The sequence below is a fragment of the Thalassophryne amazonica genome, chromosome 3 (genome assembly GCF_902500255.1).
Source record: "Thalassophryne amazonica chromosome 3, fThaAma1.1, whole genome shotgun sequence".
In the NCBI taxonomy this organism is placed as follows: domain Eukaryota; kingdom Metazoa; phylum Chordata; class Actinopteri; order Batrachoidiformes; family Batrachoididae; genus Thalassophryne; species Thalassophryne amazonica.
This window is the reverse complement of record NC_047105.1, coordinates 56,636,620-56,653,964: the sequence shown is the minus strand read 5'-3', so window position 1 is coordinate 56,653,964 and position 17,345 is coordinate 56,636,620. Positions and strand designations below refer to the sequence as shown.

The window sequence follows — 17,345 nt, the reverse complement described above, 5'->3', positions numbered from 1 at the left end:
CTTAATCTCTCTCAAAGCCATTAAAATATGACAATTGTGAGTCACTTTTGTGAGGATTAAAGTCAGTAACTGGGACTCCTGTTTTGTTGCAAGAAAGAAATGAGACTCGTCCTTCGTTCCGTTTGTACCGCTCCAAACGCTGCCCGGCTCTCTGCTGAGACAGACTCCGGTCAGAATTAATAACTTCAAAGTGAATCGCTGTTTAAATCAAATGACACCTCTCTACAAACATAATACAAACAATAAACTGCAGTCAATCAAAATGTTTTTTCCTCCCAAAATGAGCTGTCCTGCGCTGATGTGCAGCAGCCAGCTGAGCTCAGCTTAGAGGTATGGAGAGACAATAATGCCAAAATGTCTGAAAGGAAATTCTTTTGACAAAAACTACAGATTTTATTTTTATTTTGTCGAGATCAAGGATCCAGTGACCAATTTCATATTGATTTACTTTAACACTCAATAAAATGTTGTTGACATAGAAAACCTGTAAAGCCTACTTTTAGTACACAGCAAATTCACAAGAGGCATCAATAAGGGAATTGATTAGGAATCGGATCTAAAAGTGGAATTGGTAATGGCATCATTATCAATAAAATCTTATCAGTATCCATCCTTATGCTTGGTGCTGCATTTGTAAGAAACTAATTCCATGGAAGGATATTGGCTGCCATACTGCCTCCCGCCCCCTTTTTTTTTAAAAAGAAGCACGCTCACTGTACAGCATATCAAACCCTCACCAAAAGTGCCTAAAAAATTTGCACATTACTCTGTAAAGGCCCTGTCACACCTTGACGATTTTGCCAGTGTATGTTGACAATATTAGAAAATACTGGCATAAGTCTAATAAGTTATGGGTAACTTTTTTATAAGTTAAGAGCACGTTCAAGCGCGTTGAAGTGCGTTGATACACGTACTAATACGCTGAGCTCCTTGAAACATTTTGGGCATGCTGAAAATTTTCAAGAGTGCCAGCGTGTTACTCTTACGTTCGGCACATGCAGGACATACGTTGTAGGTACTGTGGTTGTTGGCACAGCTAACCAAAAAGTTAGCTTTGATAACAGTTAATCCGCTAACTGAAAGGTTAGCTTTTATAAAGCTAAACCGATAAACCCCTAAAACATTTAGCGGAAGTTACAGATAAAAGCTAAATCGAAAACTTTCAGTATTGACTTCAGTACAGTAGCAGCTACAGACACAACAACGAGCCAGCGCTTCTGTGTCAGATTAGCCTTCTCTCAGCAAAAGAGACCTGTTGACCATAAAGAAAGGAAAGAGAAGAGCAAAAGGAAAAGGGAGGGGAAAATAAAAACAGGCGTGATGTTAATTTCAATAACTTGTCCGGAATTAGTTTGTTAAAAAATTTAAACCATAAGTCAAAACTGTCTGCCTGTGCATGACTTGGGTGATATGCTGGCGAGTCTGTATGGTGTTAAGCGAAATTATATATATATTTTTTTTTCTTCCTCTTCCTTCCTCTCTGGTAGACAGCTCACCTCTGCCTGCAGAGGATAGAGCTGTACCTTTCATAGCTGTCTGTCTGCTACAAAACATGTAACAGGCAGGCACTAAAACCTTTGATATCAGACTTCACAAATGTTTTTGACTGTTTAGCTTTATCCCTATGCCCACAAAAATATGTTAGCGGGCTAAAAAGTATCGGACCTAAATTTATCGGAATTGGTCCGCTGATGGTTTTCAAAATTATCTGGAAAGCTAATCCGCTAATGAAAACATTAGCTTCGATAATTAGCGGATTAGCGGAACTGTGCCCACCACTGGTTGGCACACGTTTCTTGTAATTTACTCATAAGTCTAAATATGTCCATTAATGCTGGCCACTGATTGGCTGAAACCTGCAGTCCTCATGTGGACAGACTGTTTCATTCACACACAGAGTAAATATTATCTGTTCACTTCAGTCCGATCCATCATGTATCCACATAAAGCTCCTGGTTTTGGAAAACGACGTCTGAAAGTCCTTTACTGTCGTGGCTGGAAACGTAACGTTTTAAATCAAGTCACTCCTTGGTTTTTCTGCTGCAGGTGCAATTCTCAGAGGATGCCGGCGTCGCGCTCTGAACACACAGAAGCCCTGCGATGATTTAAATTTTTAAAGCACCAGTCGCCCGCAATCTGATCACACCTGATCGCGGTCGACTGACAGCATTTCATTATTCAGGTCTATGATGACCTGATCAGGTCCGCTGATCAGATCACTCAGAGTTTTAAAAGTTTAAAGAGTCACACCGCTAAAATGGTCCACCAAGATAACAAATGAAAATTAAAAAAAATAAAATAATGTTAAATTACTGTGTTTCTGACCCACACCATACCGTGCAGTACTGACCTGAACCACTCAGTGGAAATGGGGCTGTTGGCATACGTTGGTTAATCGCCAAGGTGTGACAGCTGCATTAATTTATAAGATGTATGCCAGCATTTTTAATACGGTCAGCATACGCAGTCTAAATCATCAAGGTGTGACAAGGCGTTAAAGCCTGGTCCCCGGCTCTGAGTCATTATTCTGGTTTCTTTGTTTCAGAACGTGCAGCCAAATTAGTGGAACAACAAGAACGTGAAAGGACAACCCAGAGGCAAGCATCCCCGAGAGCAGGTACCCCAGTGGGGGCACTGATGGGGGTGGTGCCTTCGCCTAGCACTATGGGAATGATAAACCAGACACCTGTGTCAGGTAACCCCTTTTAGAGACAGCACGAGTGTTTGGCACATGGCAGCAGAGAAATGAGGCTGGACAGTTAAAAGCTGTAATTCTCTTTATTTTCTAACCATTTGAAACTTCAGTAAAGCAACCCTGCATTCTCACAGCAACGCCCCCTGCCCCCTTTTAAATTTTGGTACGCTGCCATTATTGTAATGTTTCATTTCTTTTATTGTCACTAGCTTTATAATAGGAAATTGCATGACAGTGGGTGCATGGTTCTTTTTGTTTTCATTTTTTCTGTGATAAGCACTTTATTTTTTTATTTATTTATTTTTGACACTTCACGCTTGTTTTGCCTACTAACGTTCATATCTGTCAGTCCCTTTTGCACAAGGAACCTTTAACGTCCCACAACATTCATTTCGTGTAGCTGATGTGTTAACTTTCTTATATCACAAAATTCTGTTTAATTTCTTCTCAGTGGGTATAATTGCCGAGGTTTATTAGAAAGTACGAGGTTTATTAGAAAACTAACCGGCAGTTTTATAAAAAAAAAAAAAACTATATGGATTTGAATCATGTGCGATTACGCCAGACATGCTTGAACCCTCGTGCGCATGCGTGAGTTTTTTCATGCATGTCGGTGACGTCATCCACCTGTGGGCAGGCTTTGAGTGAGCACTGGTCCAGCCCTCTCGGCTGAAATCCTTTGTCTGAGACGCTGCTTTGCTTTATCAAAATTTTTTCATGACCTGTGAGGGATATCCGAGTGGACACTATTCGAGAAATTCAGCTGGTTCTCGGTGAAAAGTTTAACGGCTGATGAGAGATTGTGGAGTTTCTTTCGCTTTAAGGACAGCTCACAAAGCGGATCGGCGCGGTCGGAGGTGGCGTTCGTCTGGCTGTTTCGAGCTGAAAACATCCTAATTTTAGGCTCTGTTCACCCAGGTCATCGTCAGAGAACAGAGAAGTTTCAGAAGAAGTCAGCATGAGGAGTTTATGCGGACATTCCACTGTTAAAGGAGATTTTGTAATGAAAGAATGTGCGGGCAAATTCGCCGAGTCGGTTCCGTGACGATGCCGCAAATCCGTCTGCGCCGCGACAGGAAAAACACCTCCGTGTTGAAAACCATTTGTAAAATTCAGGCAGCTTTTGATGGCTTTCAACAAGTGAGTATCTGAGAAATTGTTTAACAGCTGGGCATGTTCCAACTTGTCCGTTAAGGTTTCCAATGGAGGTGTTTTTCCTGTCGCGACCCCCCCCAGTTGGATCCGGCCCGACATGCGAATCTGCCTGCACGTTCTTTCATTACAAAATCTCCTTTAACAGTGGAATGTCCGCATAAACTCCTCATGCCGTCCTCTTCTGAAAGTTCTCTGTTCTCTGACGATGACCTGGGTGAACAGAGCCTGAAATGTGGAAGTTTTCAGCTTGAAACAGTGAGATGACGCCGCCTCGGAGCGCAGATCACCATCAGGCGCCGGGGGCCATCCTTATGGCGACAATAAATGTCCAAAATCTCTCATCAGCCGTTAAAATTTTTACAGAAAACCAGCTGAATTTATCGAATGGTATCCACTCAGTTGTGCCTTACAGTTTTTGAAAAAATTTTGATCAAACAAAGCAGCAGTCTCTGAGCCATTCCTAAACAATGAAAAAATCGACGAGAGGGTGGGCCACTCCTCACTCAAAGACTGCCCACAGGCGAATGACGTAACCGACAGGCGTGAAAAAACTCTCGCATGCCCACGAGGGTTCAAGCATGTCTGATGTAATCACACGTGATTCAAATCCATATGGTTTTTGAAAAAAATAATAAGGTCGGATACTTTTCTAATAGACCTCGTATGTCTGCCAAGGACGTAATAAAAATCACTTGCGTTTATTTGTCTGTCTGTCTGTTAGCAGGATTACGTCAAAAAAATGGCACGGATTTTGACGAAATCTTCACCACGGATAGATATTAGGCCATGGAAGGCTCCATTAAATGTTGGAGGTGATCCGCATTCTGGATCAAGATTTCACTTTGTATACGCTTTGAAGGTTTACATCAAAACTACTTCACAGATTCTCACCAAATTTGCACCACAAATAGATATTAGGGCATGGAAGACTCCACTGAATTTTGGAGGTGATCTGGATCCAGATTCAGATTCTGGATCAAGTTTCACTTTATATACAACCCCTGGCAAAAATTATGGAATCACCGGCCTTGGAGGATGTTTATTCAGTTGTTTAATTTTGTAGAAAAAAGCAGATCACAGACATGACACAAAACTAAAGTCATTTCAAATGGCAACTTTCTGGCTTTAAGAAACACTATAAGAAATCAGGAAAAAAAATTGTGGCAGTCAGTAACGGTTACTTTTTTAGACCAAGCAGAGGGAAAAAAATATGGAATCACTCAATTCTGAGGAATAAATTATGGAATCACCCTGTAAATTTTCAGCCCCAAAACTAACACATGCATCAAATCAGATCTGCTCATTAGTCTGCATCTAAAAAGGAGTGATCACACCTTGGAGAGCTGTTGCACCAAGTGGACTGACATGAATCATGGCTCCAACACGAGAGATGTCAATTGAAACAAAGGAGAGGATTATCAAACTCTTAAAAGAGGGTAAATCATCACACAATGTTGCAAAAGATGTTGGTTGTTCACAGTCAGCTGTGTCTAAACTCTGGACCAAATACAAACAACATGGGAAGGTTGTTAAAGGCAAACATACTGGTAGACCAAGGAAGACATCAAAGTGTCAAGACAGAAAACGTAAAGCAATATGTCTCAAAAATCAAAAATGCACAACAAAACAAATGATGAACGAATGGGAGAAAACCTGAGTCAACATCTGTGACCGAACTGTAAGAAACCGCCTAAAGGAAATGGGATTTACAAACAGAAAAGATAAACGAAAGCCATCATTAACACGTAAACAGAAAAAAACAAGGTTACAATGGGCTAAGGAAAAGCAATCATGGACTGTGGATGACTGGATGAAAGTCATATTAAGTGATGAATCTCGAATCTGCATTGGGCAAGGTGATGATGCTGGAACTTTTGTTTGGTGCCGTTCCAATGAGATTTATAAAGATGACTGCCTGAAGAGAACGTAAATTTCCACAGTCATTGATGATATGGGGCTGCATGTCAGGTAAAGGCACTGGGGAGATGGCTGTCATTACATCATCAATAAATGCACAAGTTTACGTTGATATTTTGGACACTTTTCTTATCCCATCAATTGAAAGGATGTTTGGGGATGATGAAATCATTTTTCAAGATGATAATGCATCTTGCCATAGAGCAAAAACTGTGAAAACATTCCTTGCAAAAAGACACATAGGGTCAGTGTCCATCCATCCATCCATCCATCCATCCATTTTCTTCCGCTTTATCCGGAGTCGGGTTGCGGGGGCAGCAGCTCAAGCAAAGCCGCCCAGACCTCCCGATCCACACACACCTCCCCCAGCTCCTCCGGGGGAACCCCAAGGCATTCCCAAGCCAGCCAAGAGATGTAGTCCCTCCAGCGTGTCCTGGGTCTTCCCCGGGGCCTCCTCCCAGTGGGACGTGCCCGGAACACCTCTCCAGCGAGGCGTCCAGGGGGCATCCGGAAAAGATGCCAGAGCCAACTCAACTGACTCCTTTCGGCGTGGAGGAGCAGCAGCTCGACTCCGAGCTCCTCCCGAGTGACCGAGCTCCTCACCCTTTCTCTAAGGGAGCACCCACCCACCCACTCATCTCGGCCGCTTGTACTCGCGATCTCGTTCTTTCGGTCATGAGCCAAATCTCATGACCATAGGTGAGGATCAGAACGTAGATCAATCGGTAAATCGAGAGCTTTGCCCTCCTACTCAGCTCTCTCTTCACCACGACGGTCCGATACAGCGACCGCATCACTGCAGATGCTGCACCAATCTGTCTATCGATCTCACGCTCCATCCGTCCCTCACTCGTGAACAAGACCCCGAGATACTTAAACTCCTCCACTTGAGGCAAGGACACTCCAACCTGAAGAGGGAAAAGCACCTTTTTCCGGTCGAGAACCATGGCCTCCGATTTGGAGGTGCAGTTTTTCATCCCGGACGCTTCACACTCGGCTGCAAACCGCCCCAGTGCACGCTGAAGGTCCTGATTTGACGAAGCCAACAGAACCACATCGTCTGCAAACAGCAGAGACGAGATTCTGTGGTTCCCAAACCAGACCCCCTCTACACCCTGGCTGCGCCTAGAAATTCTGTCCATAAAAATAATGAACAGAACCGGTGACAAAGGGCAGCCCTGGCAGAGGCCAACGTGCACTGGAAACAGGTTTGACTTACTACCGGCAATGCGAACCAAGCTCCTGCTGCGGTCGTACAGGGACCGGATAGCCCTTAGCAAAGGACCCCGGACCCGGTACTCCCGGAGCACTCCCCACAGGGTGCCCCGAGGGACACGGTCGAACGCCTTCTCCAGATCCACAAAACACATGTGGACTGGTTGGGCGAACTCCCATGAACCCTCGAGCACCCGATGGAGTGTGTAGAGCTGGTCCAGTGTGCCGCGACCAGGATGAAAACCACACTGCTCCTCCAGAATTCGAGGTTCGACCATCGATCGAATTCTCCTCTCCAGTACTCTGGAATAGACCTTACCGGGGAGGCTGAGGAGTGTGATCCCCCTATAGTTGGAACATACTCTCCGGTCCCCCTTCTTAAACAGAGGGACCACCACCCCGGTCTGCCAATCCAGAGGCACTGTCCCTGATCGCCACGCGATGTTGCAGAGGCGTGTCAGCCAAGACAGCCCCACAACATCCAGAGACTTAAGGTACTCGGGACGGATTTCATCCACCCCAGGAGCCTTGCCACCGAGGAGCTTTCTAACCACCTCGGTGACTTCGGCCTGGGTAATGGATGAGTCCGCCTCTGAGTCCCCAGTCTCTGCTTCCTCTTCGGAAGACTTGACGATGGGATTGAGGAGATCCTCGAAGTACTCCTTCCACTGCCCAACAATATCCCCAGTCAGGGTCAACAGCTCCCCACCTGCACCGTAAACAGTGCTGGTGGAGAGCTGCTTCTGCCTCCTGAGGCGTCGGATGGTTTGCCAGAATCTCTTCGAGGCCGACTGATAGTCCTCCTCCATAGCCTCCCCGAACTCCTCCCAGACCCGAGTTTTTGCCTCTGCGACCGCACGGGCTGCAGCACGCTTGGCCTACCGGTACCTGTCAGCTGCCTCTGGGGTCCCACCTACCAACAAAGATAAGTAGGACTCCTTCTGCAGCTTGACGGCATCCCTTACTTCTGGTGTTCACCACCGGGTTCGGGGATTACCGCCACGACAGGCACCAGAGACCTTACGACTACACCTACGAGCAGCCGCATCGACAATGGAAGTGGAGAACATGGTCCACTTGGACTCCATGTCTCCAACCTCCCCCGGGATCTGGGAGAAGCTCTCCCGGAGGTGGGAGTTGAAGACCTCGCTGACAGAGGGTTCCGCCAGTCGTTCCCAGCAGACCCTCATGATACGTTTGGGCCTGCCAGGTCTGACCGGCTTCCTACCCTCCCAGCGGATCCAACTCACCACCAGGTGGTGATCAGTCGACAGCTCTGCCCCTCTCTTCACTCGAGTGTCCGAGACACATGGCCGAAGGTCAAATGATATGACTACAAAGTCGATCATCGACCTCCGGCTCAGGGTGTCCTGGTGCCACGTGCACTTATGGACACCCTTGTGCTCGAACATGGTGTTCGTGATGGACAAACTGTGACTAGCACAAAAGTCCAACAACTGAACACCACTCGGGTTCAGATCGGGGAGGCCGTGCTTCCCGATCACCCCCCTCCAGGTCTCACTGTTGCCGCCCACGTGGGCATTGAAATCCCCCAGGAGATTAATGGAGTCCCCAGTCGGAGCGCTATCTAGTACCCCTCCCAGGGACTCCAGGAAGGTCAGGTACTCTGCACTGCTGCTCGGCCCGTAGGCCGAGACAATGGTGAGAGACCTGTCCCTGACCCGAAGGCGTAGGGACGCGACCCTCTCGTTCACCTGAGTGATCTCCAACACTTGGCAACTGAGCTGGGGAGCAATAAGCAATGCGACCCCAGCTCTCTGCCTCTACCTGTGTGCGATGCCAGATAAATGAAGCGTCCAGCCTCTCTCCAGGAGTTGAGTACCAGAGCCCAAGCTGTGCGTGGAGGTGAGCCCGACTATCTCTAGTCGGTATCTCTCAACCTCCCGCACAAGCTCAGGCTCCTTCCTCCCTAGCAAGGTGACACTCCATGTCCCAACAGCCAGGGGCTGTGAGCATGGACCGGGCCGCCGGGCCACCCGCCCTTGACCGCCACCCAATTCTCTCTGCACCCAACCCCCATGGCCCCCTCTGCACGTGGTAAACCCACAGGAGGGCAGGCCCACGTCACTCTTTCGGGCTGAGCCCGGCCGGGCCCCATGGGCTAAGTCCCGACCACCAGGCGCTCGCGCGCGAGCCACAACCCCAGGCCTGTCTCCAGGGTGGGACCCCGGCTCTGCCATACCGGGCGACATCTCGGTCCTTGATCTTTTTACTGGTCATGAAGGTTCTGAACTGCCCTTAGTCTCACCCGTCACCTAGGACCTGTTTGCCTTGGGAGACCCTACAGGGCGCACAAAGCCCCCGACAACATAGCTCCTAGGATCATCCAGGTACGCAAACTCCCCCACCATGATAAGGTGGCAGCTAGAGGGGGAGAGGGTCAATGTCATGGCCTGCAAATAGTCTGGATCTTAATCCAATTGAAAATCTTTGGTGGAAGTTGAAGAAAATGGTCCATGACAAGGCTCCAACCTGCAAAGCTGATCTGGCAACAGCAATCAGAGAAAGTTGGAGCCAGATTGATGAAGAGTACTGTTTGTCACTCATTAAGTCCATGCCTCAGAGACTGCAAGCGGTTATAAAAGCCAGAGGTGGTGCAACAAAATACTAGTGTTGTGTTGGAATGTTCTTTTGTTTTTCATGATTCCATAATTTTTTCCTCATAATTGAGTGATTCCATATTTTTTCCCTCTGCTTGGTCTAAAAAAGTAACCGTTACTGACTGCCACAATTTTTTTCCTGATTTCTTATAGTGTTTCTTAAAGCCAGAAAGTTGCCATTTGAAATGACTTTAGTTTTGTGTCATGTCTGTGATCTGCTTTTTTTTCTACAAAATTAAACAACTGAATGAACATCCTCCGAGGCCGGTGATTCCATAATTTTTGCCAGGGGTTGTAGTCTTTGAAGGATTATGTCAAAACTATTTCACGGATTCTCACCAAATTTGCACTGCAGATAGATATTAGGGCATGAAAGACTCCACTGAATTTTGGTGCTGATCCGGATCCGGATTCTGGATCAAGACTTCACTTTATATCGGCTTTGAAGGATTACTTCAAAACTACTTCACAGATTCTCACCAAATTTGCACCACAGATAGATATTAGGGCATGGAAGACTCCATTAGATTTTGGAGGTGAGCCGGATCTGGATTGGCGGACACCAGAAATCTCTGATTGCTCTTGTTTTATATGCCGACATAGCTGTATCATCACAGGAAGTAAAAAAAAAAAGGTATAACAGAGGAAAAATGCATTTTGAGAGATGATCTCAATTGTGGATTTTGTAACATTATGCAGCAAAGTGGTGTGAAACCATGACATCTGTGACATCTGATAATATTGCTGTTTTTGATCCATCCCGAATTATAACGGCAGAAAATTCCAGAACATTTAGCTTTCTTAAAGGTCTTGTGTGCAATGGGCAACTGTGCAGTTTTAGTGCATGTTATTTTGTTATAGTTGGTTGCATGTCATTTATGCATGGTTACGTCATTATGTCGTTCTCTCCTCACCCTTTTTCCCAAGGCATGATGGGAGCTTACAGCCCACCTTATATGCCCTATCAGGGCCCCCATGAGGGCTTGTTGAGTGTGGCTCCAATGCCACCTCACCCCACAGGGGGCCCCCACCTGCCTCCCATTCATCTCCAGCAAGGTATGCCTGCGTACCCTGGCATGCCTTATCAGGGTAAGGACCTCTGTCCTAGCCACACTTGCTCAGTCACATCCAGTCGTTTCTCTCCTGCTGGAGGGGTTTACCTTGTCCACAGGCTGCACAGTCAATTCATGTAAAGCACATGTCTCAAAGTGTACTCTCATCCCACACTTCTGTAGCAGTATCATCTAGTCACATCTGTAATGCATGCGAAGACTGAAACAGTAATGTTTAACTGATTATCGTTTATCAGTGATTTTCCTGGGGGTGTGGAGGAAACATTAATAAATCTGTGTGCCCTGTTGATGCGTAGATCAGAACTGCGCATATAATTAAGATAGGGGTTTCCAGTAATGCTGTTTTATATATATATATATATATATATATATATATATATATATATATATATATATAAAACAATGTGTGTATGTAATAAGATAAACTTGATTTACTAAAAAAGTGTGCGTTTTGGCTTTGTTTCATATCTGCAGTGTCAGTAGAGTGAGCAGTCAGTCTTCTGCTGCTGACAGAATGTAGTGCATGTTTTACAAGTACACCAACACACTGCTTCTCTTTAACTACACAATAAATCTAGTTTAGATAATCAACCGTGCATGTCAGCCTTATTGTTTCATAGCACAGAATCTAGTAGTGATTTTAAAACAGCCAGTGCACCTCTTTTTCTTCATATCTGTTCTGTTCACACATAATGTGTGCAAATGAAAACAAGGGAGCAAGTCCCTTTGGCTGCATGTTGATTTGGCACAATTTTTATGCCGGATGCCCTTCCTGATGCAACTCCACATTACATGGAGAAATGTGGCAGGGGGGTGGGGTTTGAACCGGGACATTTCTGTACTGAAACCAAGCACACTAACCATTTGGCCACCACCCCCTATGACTTACTATTGGTAATGGTTAAGAATAAAGTAGTTTGAACCATGTATACTTTGAAACCAAGTTTGGTTTTGACTGATTTATTGTTAACATCAGAAATTTTAAAATAAAGTAATTATGATTTCTCCATGTATCATTTGGTGTTGTGTCAGGAAGGGCATCCGGCATAACGCTTGAGTCAAATCAACATCCAGACCCACCTTGAATCTGCTGGGGCAACCCCAAGTGAAAACAAGGGCGCAGCCAAAGGGACTTACTTTTTATGATGGACATATATCTGGTATTTATTTTTATTCAGCTGGTAACTGTACAGCACATGCATGCACGTGAAAACCAAAACTCTAGCAATGTTAACACAATAAAATACATATAATCATTTACAACAGGCGTCGAGGCTGACTGAACACTCAATGGCCCGGTTTACATGAACATAAAAATCCAGTTGCTATCTGATTATTGGCCATTATGTGATTATTAACTGGTCATGTAAACAGCAATCCCTGATATACTTTATCTGATAACAACCGTTATCTGATTATGAGAAATCGGATTAACACACCTGGATTTCTCCCCAATACTCTGAATTCTTCAGTACATGTAAACCATTAATCTGATTTATTTTGTTGTTTTACATCTGCGCATGTGTACAAGCAGTTGTCACACACATTTCCAGAGGTACAGCATGACGACCTGCTGGCTCATTATAGAGGTTGTTGTGTCCCAAAAAAATTGACAGGACGCCTAAACATCCATGAATGGCCCTGTGTGTTGTTTCAGCGTTCTAAAGAGCAAATTTCTTGGCGATCTCTGTGATTTATAGACAAATTTATTAAAATTGAGTGGAGTTTCCTAAAACCATGACATCATAGTTTGGGTGTGACGAGAGAGTGAGAGAGAGCTCTTTTTTTCCCCTCAGTATAGGACCTGTCTTTTCTTCTTGGTCCACTTCTATAGAAATCCAAATAATAAACTGAAATCATGTAAACTCGATTTTTTTCCCATTATTGAATTACTGAAGTGCATGTAAACGCAAGAGATCAGATTATTACAGTTATCTGATTACTGGACCATAATAATCTGATTATTATGGTCATGTAAACATGGCTATTGTTGACCCAGCCCACATCATTAGCCCATACATGGCTGGAAAAAGCCTATTGATTGTTCTTATGATGAGCCTGGCATTTTTTTTTTTTACCCAGGAACATACCTGATTTTCATACCTTTTTTTTAACCAAATGCCAGCTATTTAGAAAAAAATATGTTTTTCCACAGTGAGTGAACAAACACAAATTAATTTTTGTCATTTAACAGGTATGATGGCCTCTGGGATGAATGGAATGGCAGGAAATCCTGTGCAAGGAAACCACTTTATGCAACAGGTTAGGCAGTCAAAATAAATGCCAATTCATAAGTACTCCCCTGCACCCCCCCCCCCCCCCTTATTTATTTATTTATTTTTGCATCATTGAACCAAATCTCAACTGTAGCTGTAAAATAATAAATAAATCAGTTTCTGAAATGTAATAGCAGGTTTGTGTTTGTGGCTTTATAATTAAATATTTCATATCTTATGTTAAAATTAAAGACTAATAAAAGAAACTTGTTGTATTTTAGCCTGGGATGTTCAGCCCAGGACAGCATGCACCTCCACCGTATCCAGGACCAGGTCAGCTGGGCCAGCCCTCACACCTGCAGCCCTCCGCTCCCATGTTTGTTGCTCCACCCCCAAAGATGCAGAGGGTACTCCACTCAGAAGCCTACCTGAAATACATCGAAGGCTTGAATTCAGAGTCCAGCACTGTCAGCAAGTGGGACCAAACACTCAAAGGTGGTTTCAGTGCTCTGTCTCTTGGGAAGCTTGTTTGAAAATGAGTTAGAAAGATTCATGTTCTGATTTCATGTTGGAAGGATTTGATTCATATACCGTAATTTCTGGACTGTAAGCTGCTACTTTTTTCACATGCTTTGAACGCTGCAGCTTAAACAATGATGCGGCTAATTTCTGGATTTCTACAGGCTTTCTCCTAAACTGAAATACATCAATTGATGCTGTCAACTGATTTCCTGAAAGCTGTGCCCTCATGCGGCGTAAATTGACACACAGTGTAAATATAAGGTCTTACCTGTTTGTTTTAGTGGATTCATCATGCTTTAATCCCTTGTAGTGGCTGAAGAAAAGTCCCTCTCCGGCACTTTGCGCCAGAGTTGCTCCGTCAGGTCAGTCAGCGGAGCTTTCCCCCAACCCTTCCCCACTGGGTCTCTGTCTTTGTGCAACAAGTTAAAAAAAAAAGTCACAGTGCCTCATTTACCACAGACTCCAGGTGATCCTGGCTGTACGTGATGAAATCTCAAGAAAAAGTTAAAATTACTCAGAGACACCATGCGCACGCTGGATGACGTGCGCTTCAATATTTACGTGTAACACCTTCAGGGGGAAAAAGCATTTATGGTATGTATTTAATTAAAAGTTAAAAAATCTTTCTGTCTAACATCTTTCTGTGTAAATATCTCATGTTACAACACAGAGACCTGCGGCTTATAGACAAGTGTGGCCTATTTATGTACTTTTTTTTTCTTTTTAAAATTGGTGGGTGCGGCTAATATTCAGGTGCGCTCTATAGTCTGGAAATTATGGTAATTATATTTAGTTTGTATATCCAATCACTTTAATTACTGATTTGTACAGGTTGATTGCAAGTTTCATGTTTATTTATTTATGTAACATTTAATAACATTCAAGCTAATTTTCAGTTTAAAACAAATATGTTGATGGAGACAGAGAGTACTTTAAGAAGGACATGTGTTCAAGTACCATACCATAGAGTTACATATATGAAAGCTAGAGTGTGGACTTCCTATACAGCTAATGTAACACTGCTGTGCCAACATGGGGGCACGGCCGCCATTATCAAAGAGGGGGGAAAAAAGGACACGAAGTACCCGGATGTGCAATACAGCGTGTATTAAGTGAATGTAGAGGCCAGAAAAAAAACTAAAAGAACAAAGAAATAAAAATAAGCGACACATACCTGAAGCTTTTGTACAACAATCACTTCCACATAAATTCAGCATTATTTCATAATAAAAGACAGGGAAACGATCAGAGCACCACAGCAGCATGACTGAGTCTGACGTGCTGCTGCGCATGCGTCATTTCGGAGCACCACCAGCGATTCACCAATTATTGCCTTGTTACTGTTTAAAACTGACTTTAGAATGATCTAAGAGGTTTTACTTGTCATCTGATAGTTAACTCATTTTGCCCCACCAGCAACAATTGTTGCTTAAGTGTATCACTGTCATTTTCTACTCACAATAAAAAAATCTCAAAGGCACTAATGTAACTTTTTCCACTTATAAAAAAAACAAATTCTGGACATAAACGGGTTAATAATCACATTATTCCCTTTGATCACTTTGGGTCTAAAGAGTCAGACTCAAAGGGTCAGACTCAGACATGCTGCTGTGGCACTCTGATTGCTCCCCCGTCTTTTATTATGAAATAATGCTGAATTTATTTGGAAATGATTGTTGTACAAAAGCTTCAGATATCTGTCACAGATGGATGATGATTGGAGTGGTCGGCAACAGTGGCACAAAGCCAGGTGTGAGTCCTCAGTCTAGCTTTCATATATGTAACTCTCCTTTATGTGGCGCTTGCATGTTTTCCTTCCTTTGCCCGGTTTTCTCTGAGTATTCCAGTTTTATGCCTTCATCAACACATGCACATTAGGTTCTTGTACCTTGGCGATTCACAGTTGTCAGGAAGGAAATGCAGCATAAGCATAAACTAAGATGCATATCTACACCGTAAGTTAACTTTTTTTAGTAATGATCGAGCAGGTAAGAATATGTTTGGCAAACCATACATTAGTATGTGCTTATTTGACATGAATCTAGATTCTGATTGACCTTGAATCAGCTCAAATGACTCCTTGGAGACAGTGAAATACCGTTTCTTCTCTGAATTATGCTTAGTTTGCCTGTTCCCATACTACGCTAAGTCAAAAACATTGTCTCCAAAACAGCCCATCGGCGAGACACCCACCTGACTAAAGAACAAGAGAGCAGACTACCTGTTCACTGGCTAAAGAGCAGAGGGGCCCACACCACGATGGCGGATGCGCTGTGGCGCCTGCGTGACCTGATGCTGCGAGACTCCCTCAACATTTGTCAGGCATACAATCTTTAAACCTGAAGGATGCTCAGAACACTTAGAGCTCAGTCACTGTTATCTTAAAATTATGGAATTTACCAAGGATTATAGAAAATACAAGCAATATTTTATAGCAAATCATGATGAATTTTATATTTATTAGCTAGCATAATAAAGCTTAGTGTAGTTGTACTGTATGTGTGTTTTCAGGGTTTTTTTAATGCCACTGAAGAATCTTGCTGTAAAATCATTGTTCTTTTGATTATGAATACTATCAAAATAAAACTGAACTTGATGTTTATATGTTTTAAATTGTACTATAATTATAGTTGAAGTATAACTTCACTTTGTTTTTCTTTTTTGTAACTTTAGTAAAACATTAGTAATTAAGCCTAGTGCATTATTTAACTTTTGACAACTGTAGATCAGAGAAATCTCTTTGTAAGGAAATACATGGGTATGGGTATCAGTAGAACACCTGCAGTACAGATTTGGATAAATGCACACTTTATTTTATTACACATTCTTGCATTTTGTGATGATTTACATCATATATTCGTCAGGAAAAATGCGCTACATTCAGCACCCTGCAGAATCAACCTAGGTTTTGAATGGCAGCCTCTCTGGTAGAAGGTCACAATGTTTCTGTGAAGGCTCTAAGTTGCCCAGGTAGTTTCCATAGTAGAGAAGCTTGAATCTTCGACTGGACTGAGTTGCTTGACGTGTCAGGAGAGCTGTCAGTCTCATCGTTAGGAGGGTGTCATTAGGAGGGTGCTAACTAGAGCACAATAGGTGCTAATTAAGCAATTGTTTAGGTCACTAGCCAATAGCAGTCTGCTCTCGGTAGGAGGGGTCTGGTTAGGGTTTAAACTCAGCTTTTGTGGCTTCTGTTTATTCTTCTCTACAAGAGTCAAGACAGAAGTCAGACTACCAGAGCTAGAATTTTAGCTGAGGAAGCTTCTGCGATTTGAAGCAAAACGTCCTCGCGTCAAGCAACCCAGTCCAGTCGAAGAGTCAGGTTTCTCTACTTCTCGGGGCAGAACATCGATCCATCCCAGCCTGGGAAATTACCAATCTGCGAATAGGTGATATGGTTGGTCCCCTTGGTCTTTTCCAGTTGTTGGTGGCCTCACTACTGGGGTACAACCATGCTGAACTGTACTCATAGTTGCTGGCTCCTCAAAATGCAAGCAGTATGCCTCACCTGATTCTTCTGAAAACTCTCGTTTGACATGGTGCTATTCCAACAGTTTGCCTAGCATAAAAACAATGTAAAACCCTTGTTGCACATCATCTTTTCCAAGATAATTCACCCACTCCTGATTGTCGAGTCCAAGAATCATTGAAAGCATGGACCTTTAGTCTTGATCCAGGGCAATCACAAATCCAGACACAAGATTCCTTTTACTCAACTTGAGAGCTGCAGTGAAGGCATTTGTTGATTCCACTCATCACATTGTTGTCATAAACAATAAAAAAACCTACATTCTTAAAGTGGAGGTAAATTACCCCATATTAAACATGTTTTAAGTGGGGTTATTTTGTGAAGTTTTAAGAATGACGTGGAGAAATTATGTTTCCGACCGGGTTGCGGGAGGAAACAAAACAAAAATGACTAAATTGTTCTGAA

General features: G+C 43.6%; 1 protein-coding gene across 7 annotated transcripts in view; it reads left to right on the top strand.

Moving 5' to 3' along the window:
- Positions 1 to 16,016, top strand: part of pbrm1l (polybromo 1, like) — a 45,968-nt gene extending 29,952 nt beyond the window's left edge. For 3 of the 7 annotated variants that reach the window (XM_034166383.1, XM_034166381.1, XM_034166382.1), the window contains exons 26-30: positions 2,546 to 2,695; positions 10,531 to 10,692; positions 12,871 to 12,938; positions 13,174 to 13,387; positions 15,588 to 16,016. In XM_034166383.1, coding sequence (XP_034022274.1) covers positions 2,546 to 2,695; positions 10,531 to 10,692; positions 12,871 to 12,938; positions 13,174 to 13,387; positions 15,588 to 15,751 — 758 coding nt within the window. In that variant the 3' untranslated portion in view covers positions 15,752 to 16,016. The remainder of the gene's footprint in view (positions 1 to 2,545; positions 2,696 to 10,530; positions 10,693 to 12,870; positions 12,939 to 13,173; positions 13,388 to 15,587) is intronic. The other 4 variants (XM_034166385.1, XM_034166384.1, XM_034166387.1 and 1 more) reach the window with 4 other exon arrangements.
- The last annotated feature ends 1,329 nt before the right edge of the window (positions 16,017 to 17,345 follow it).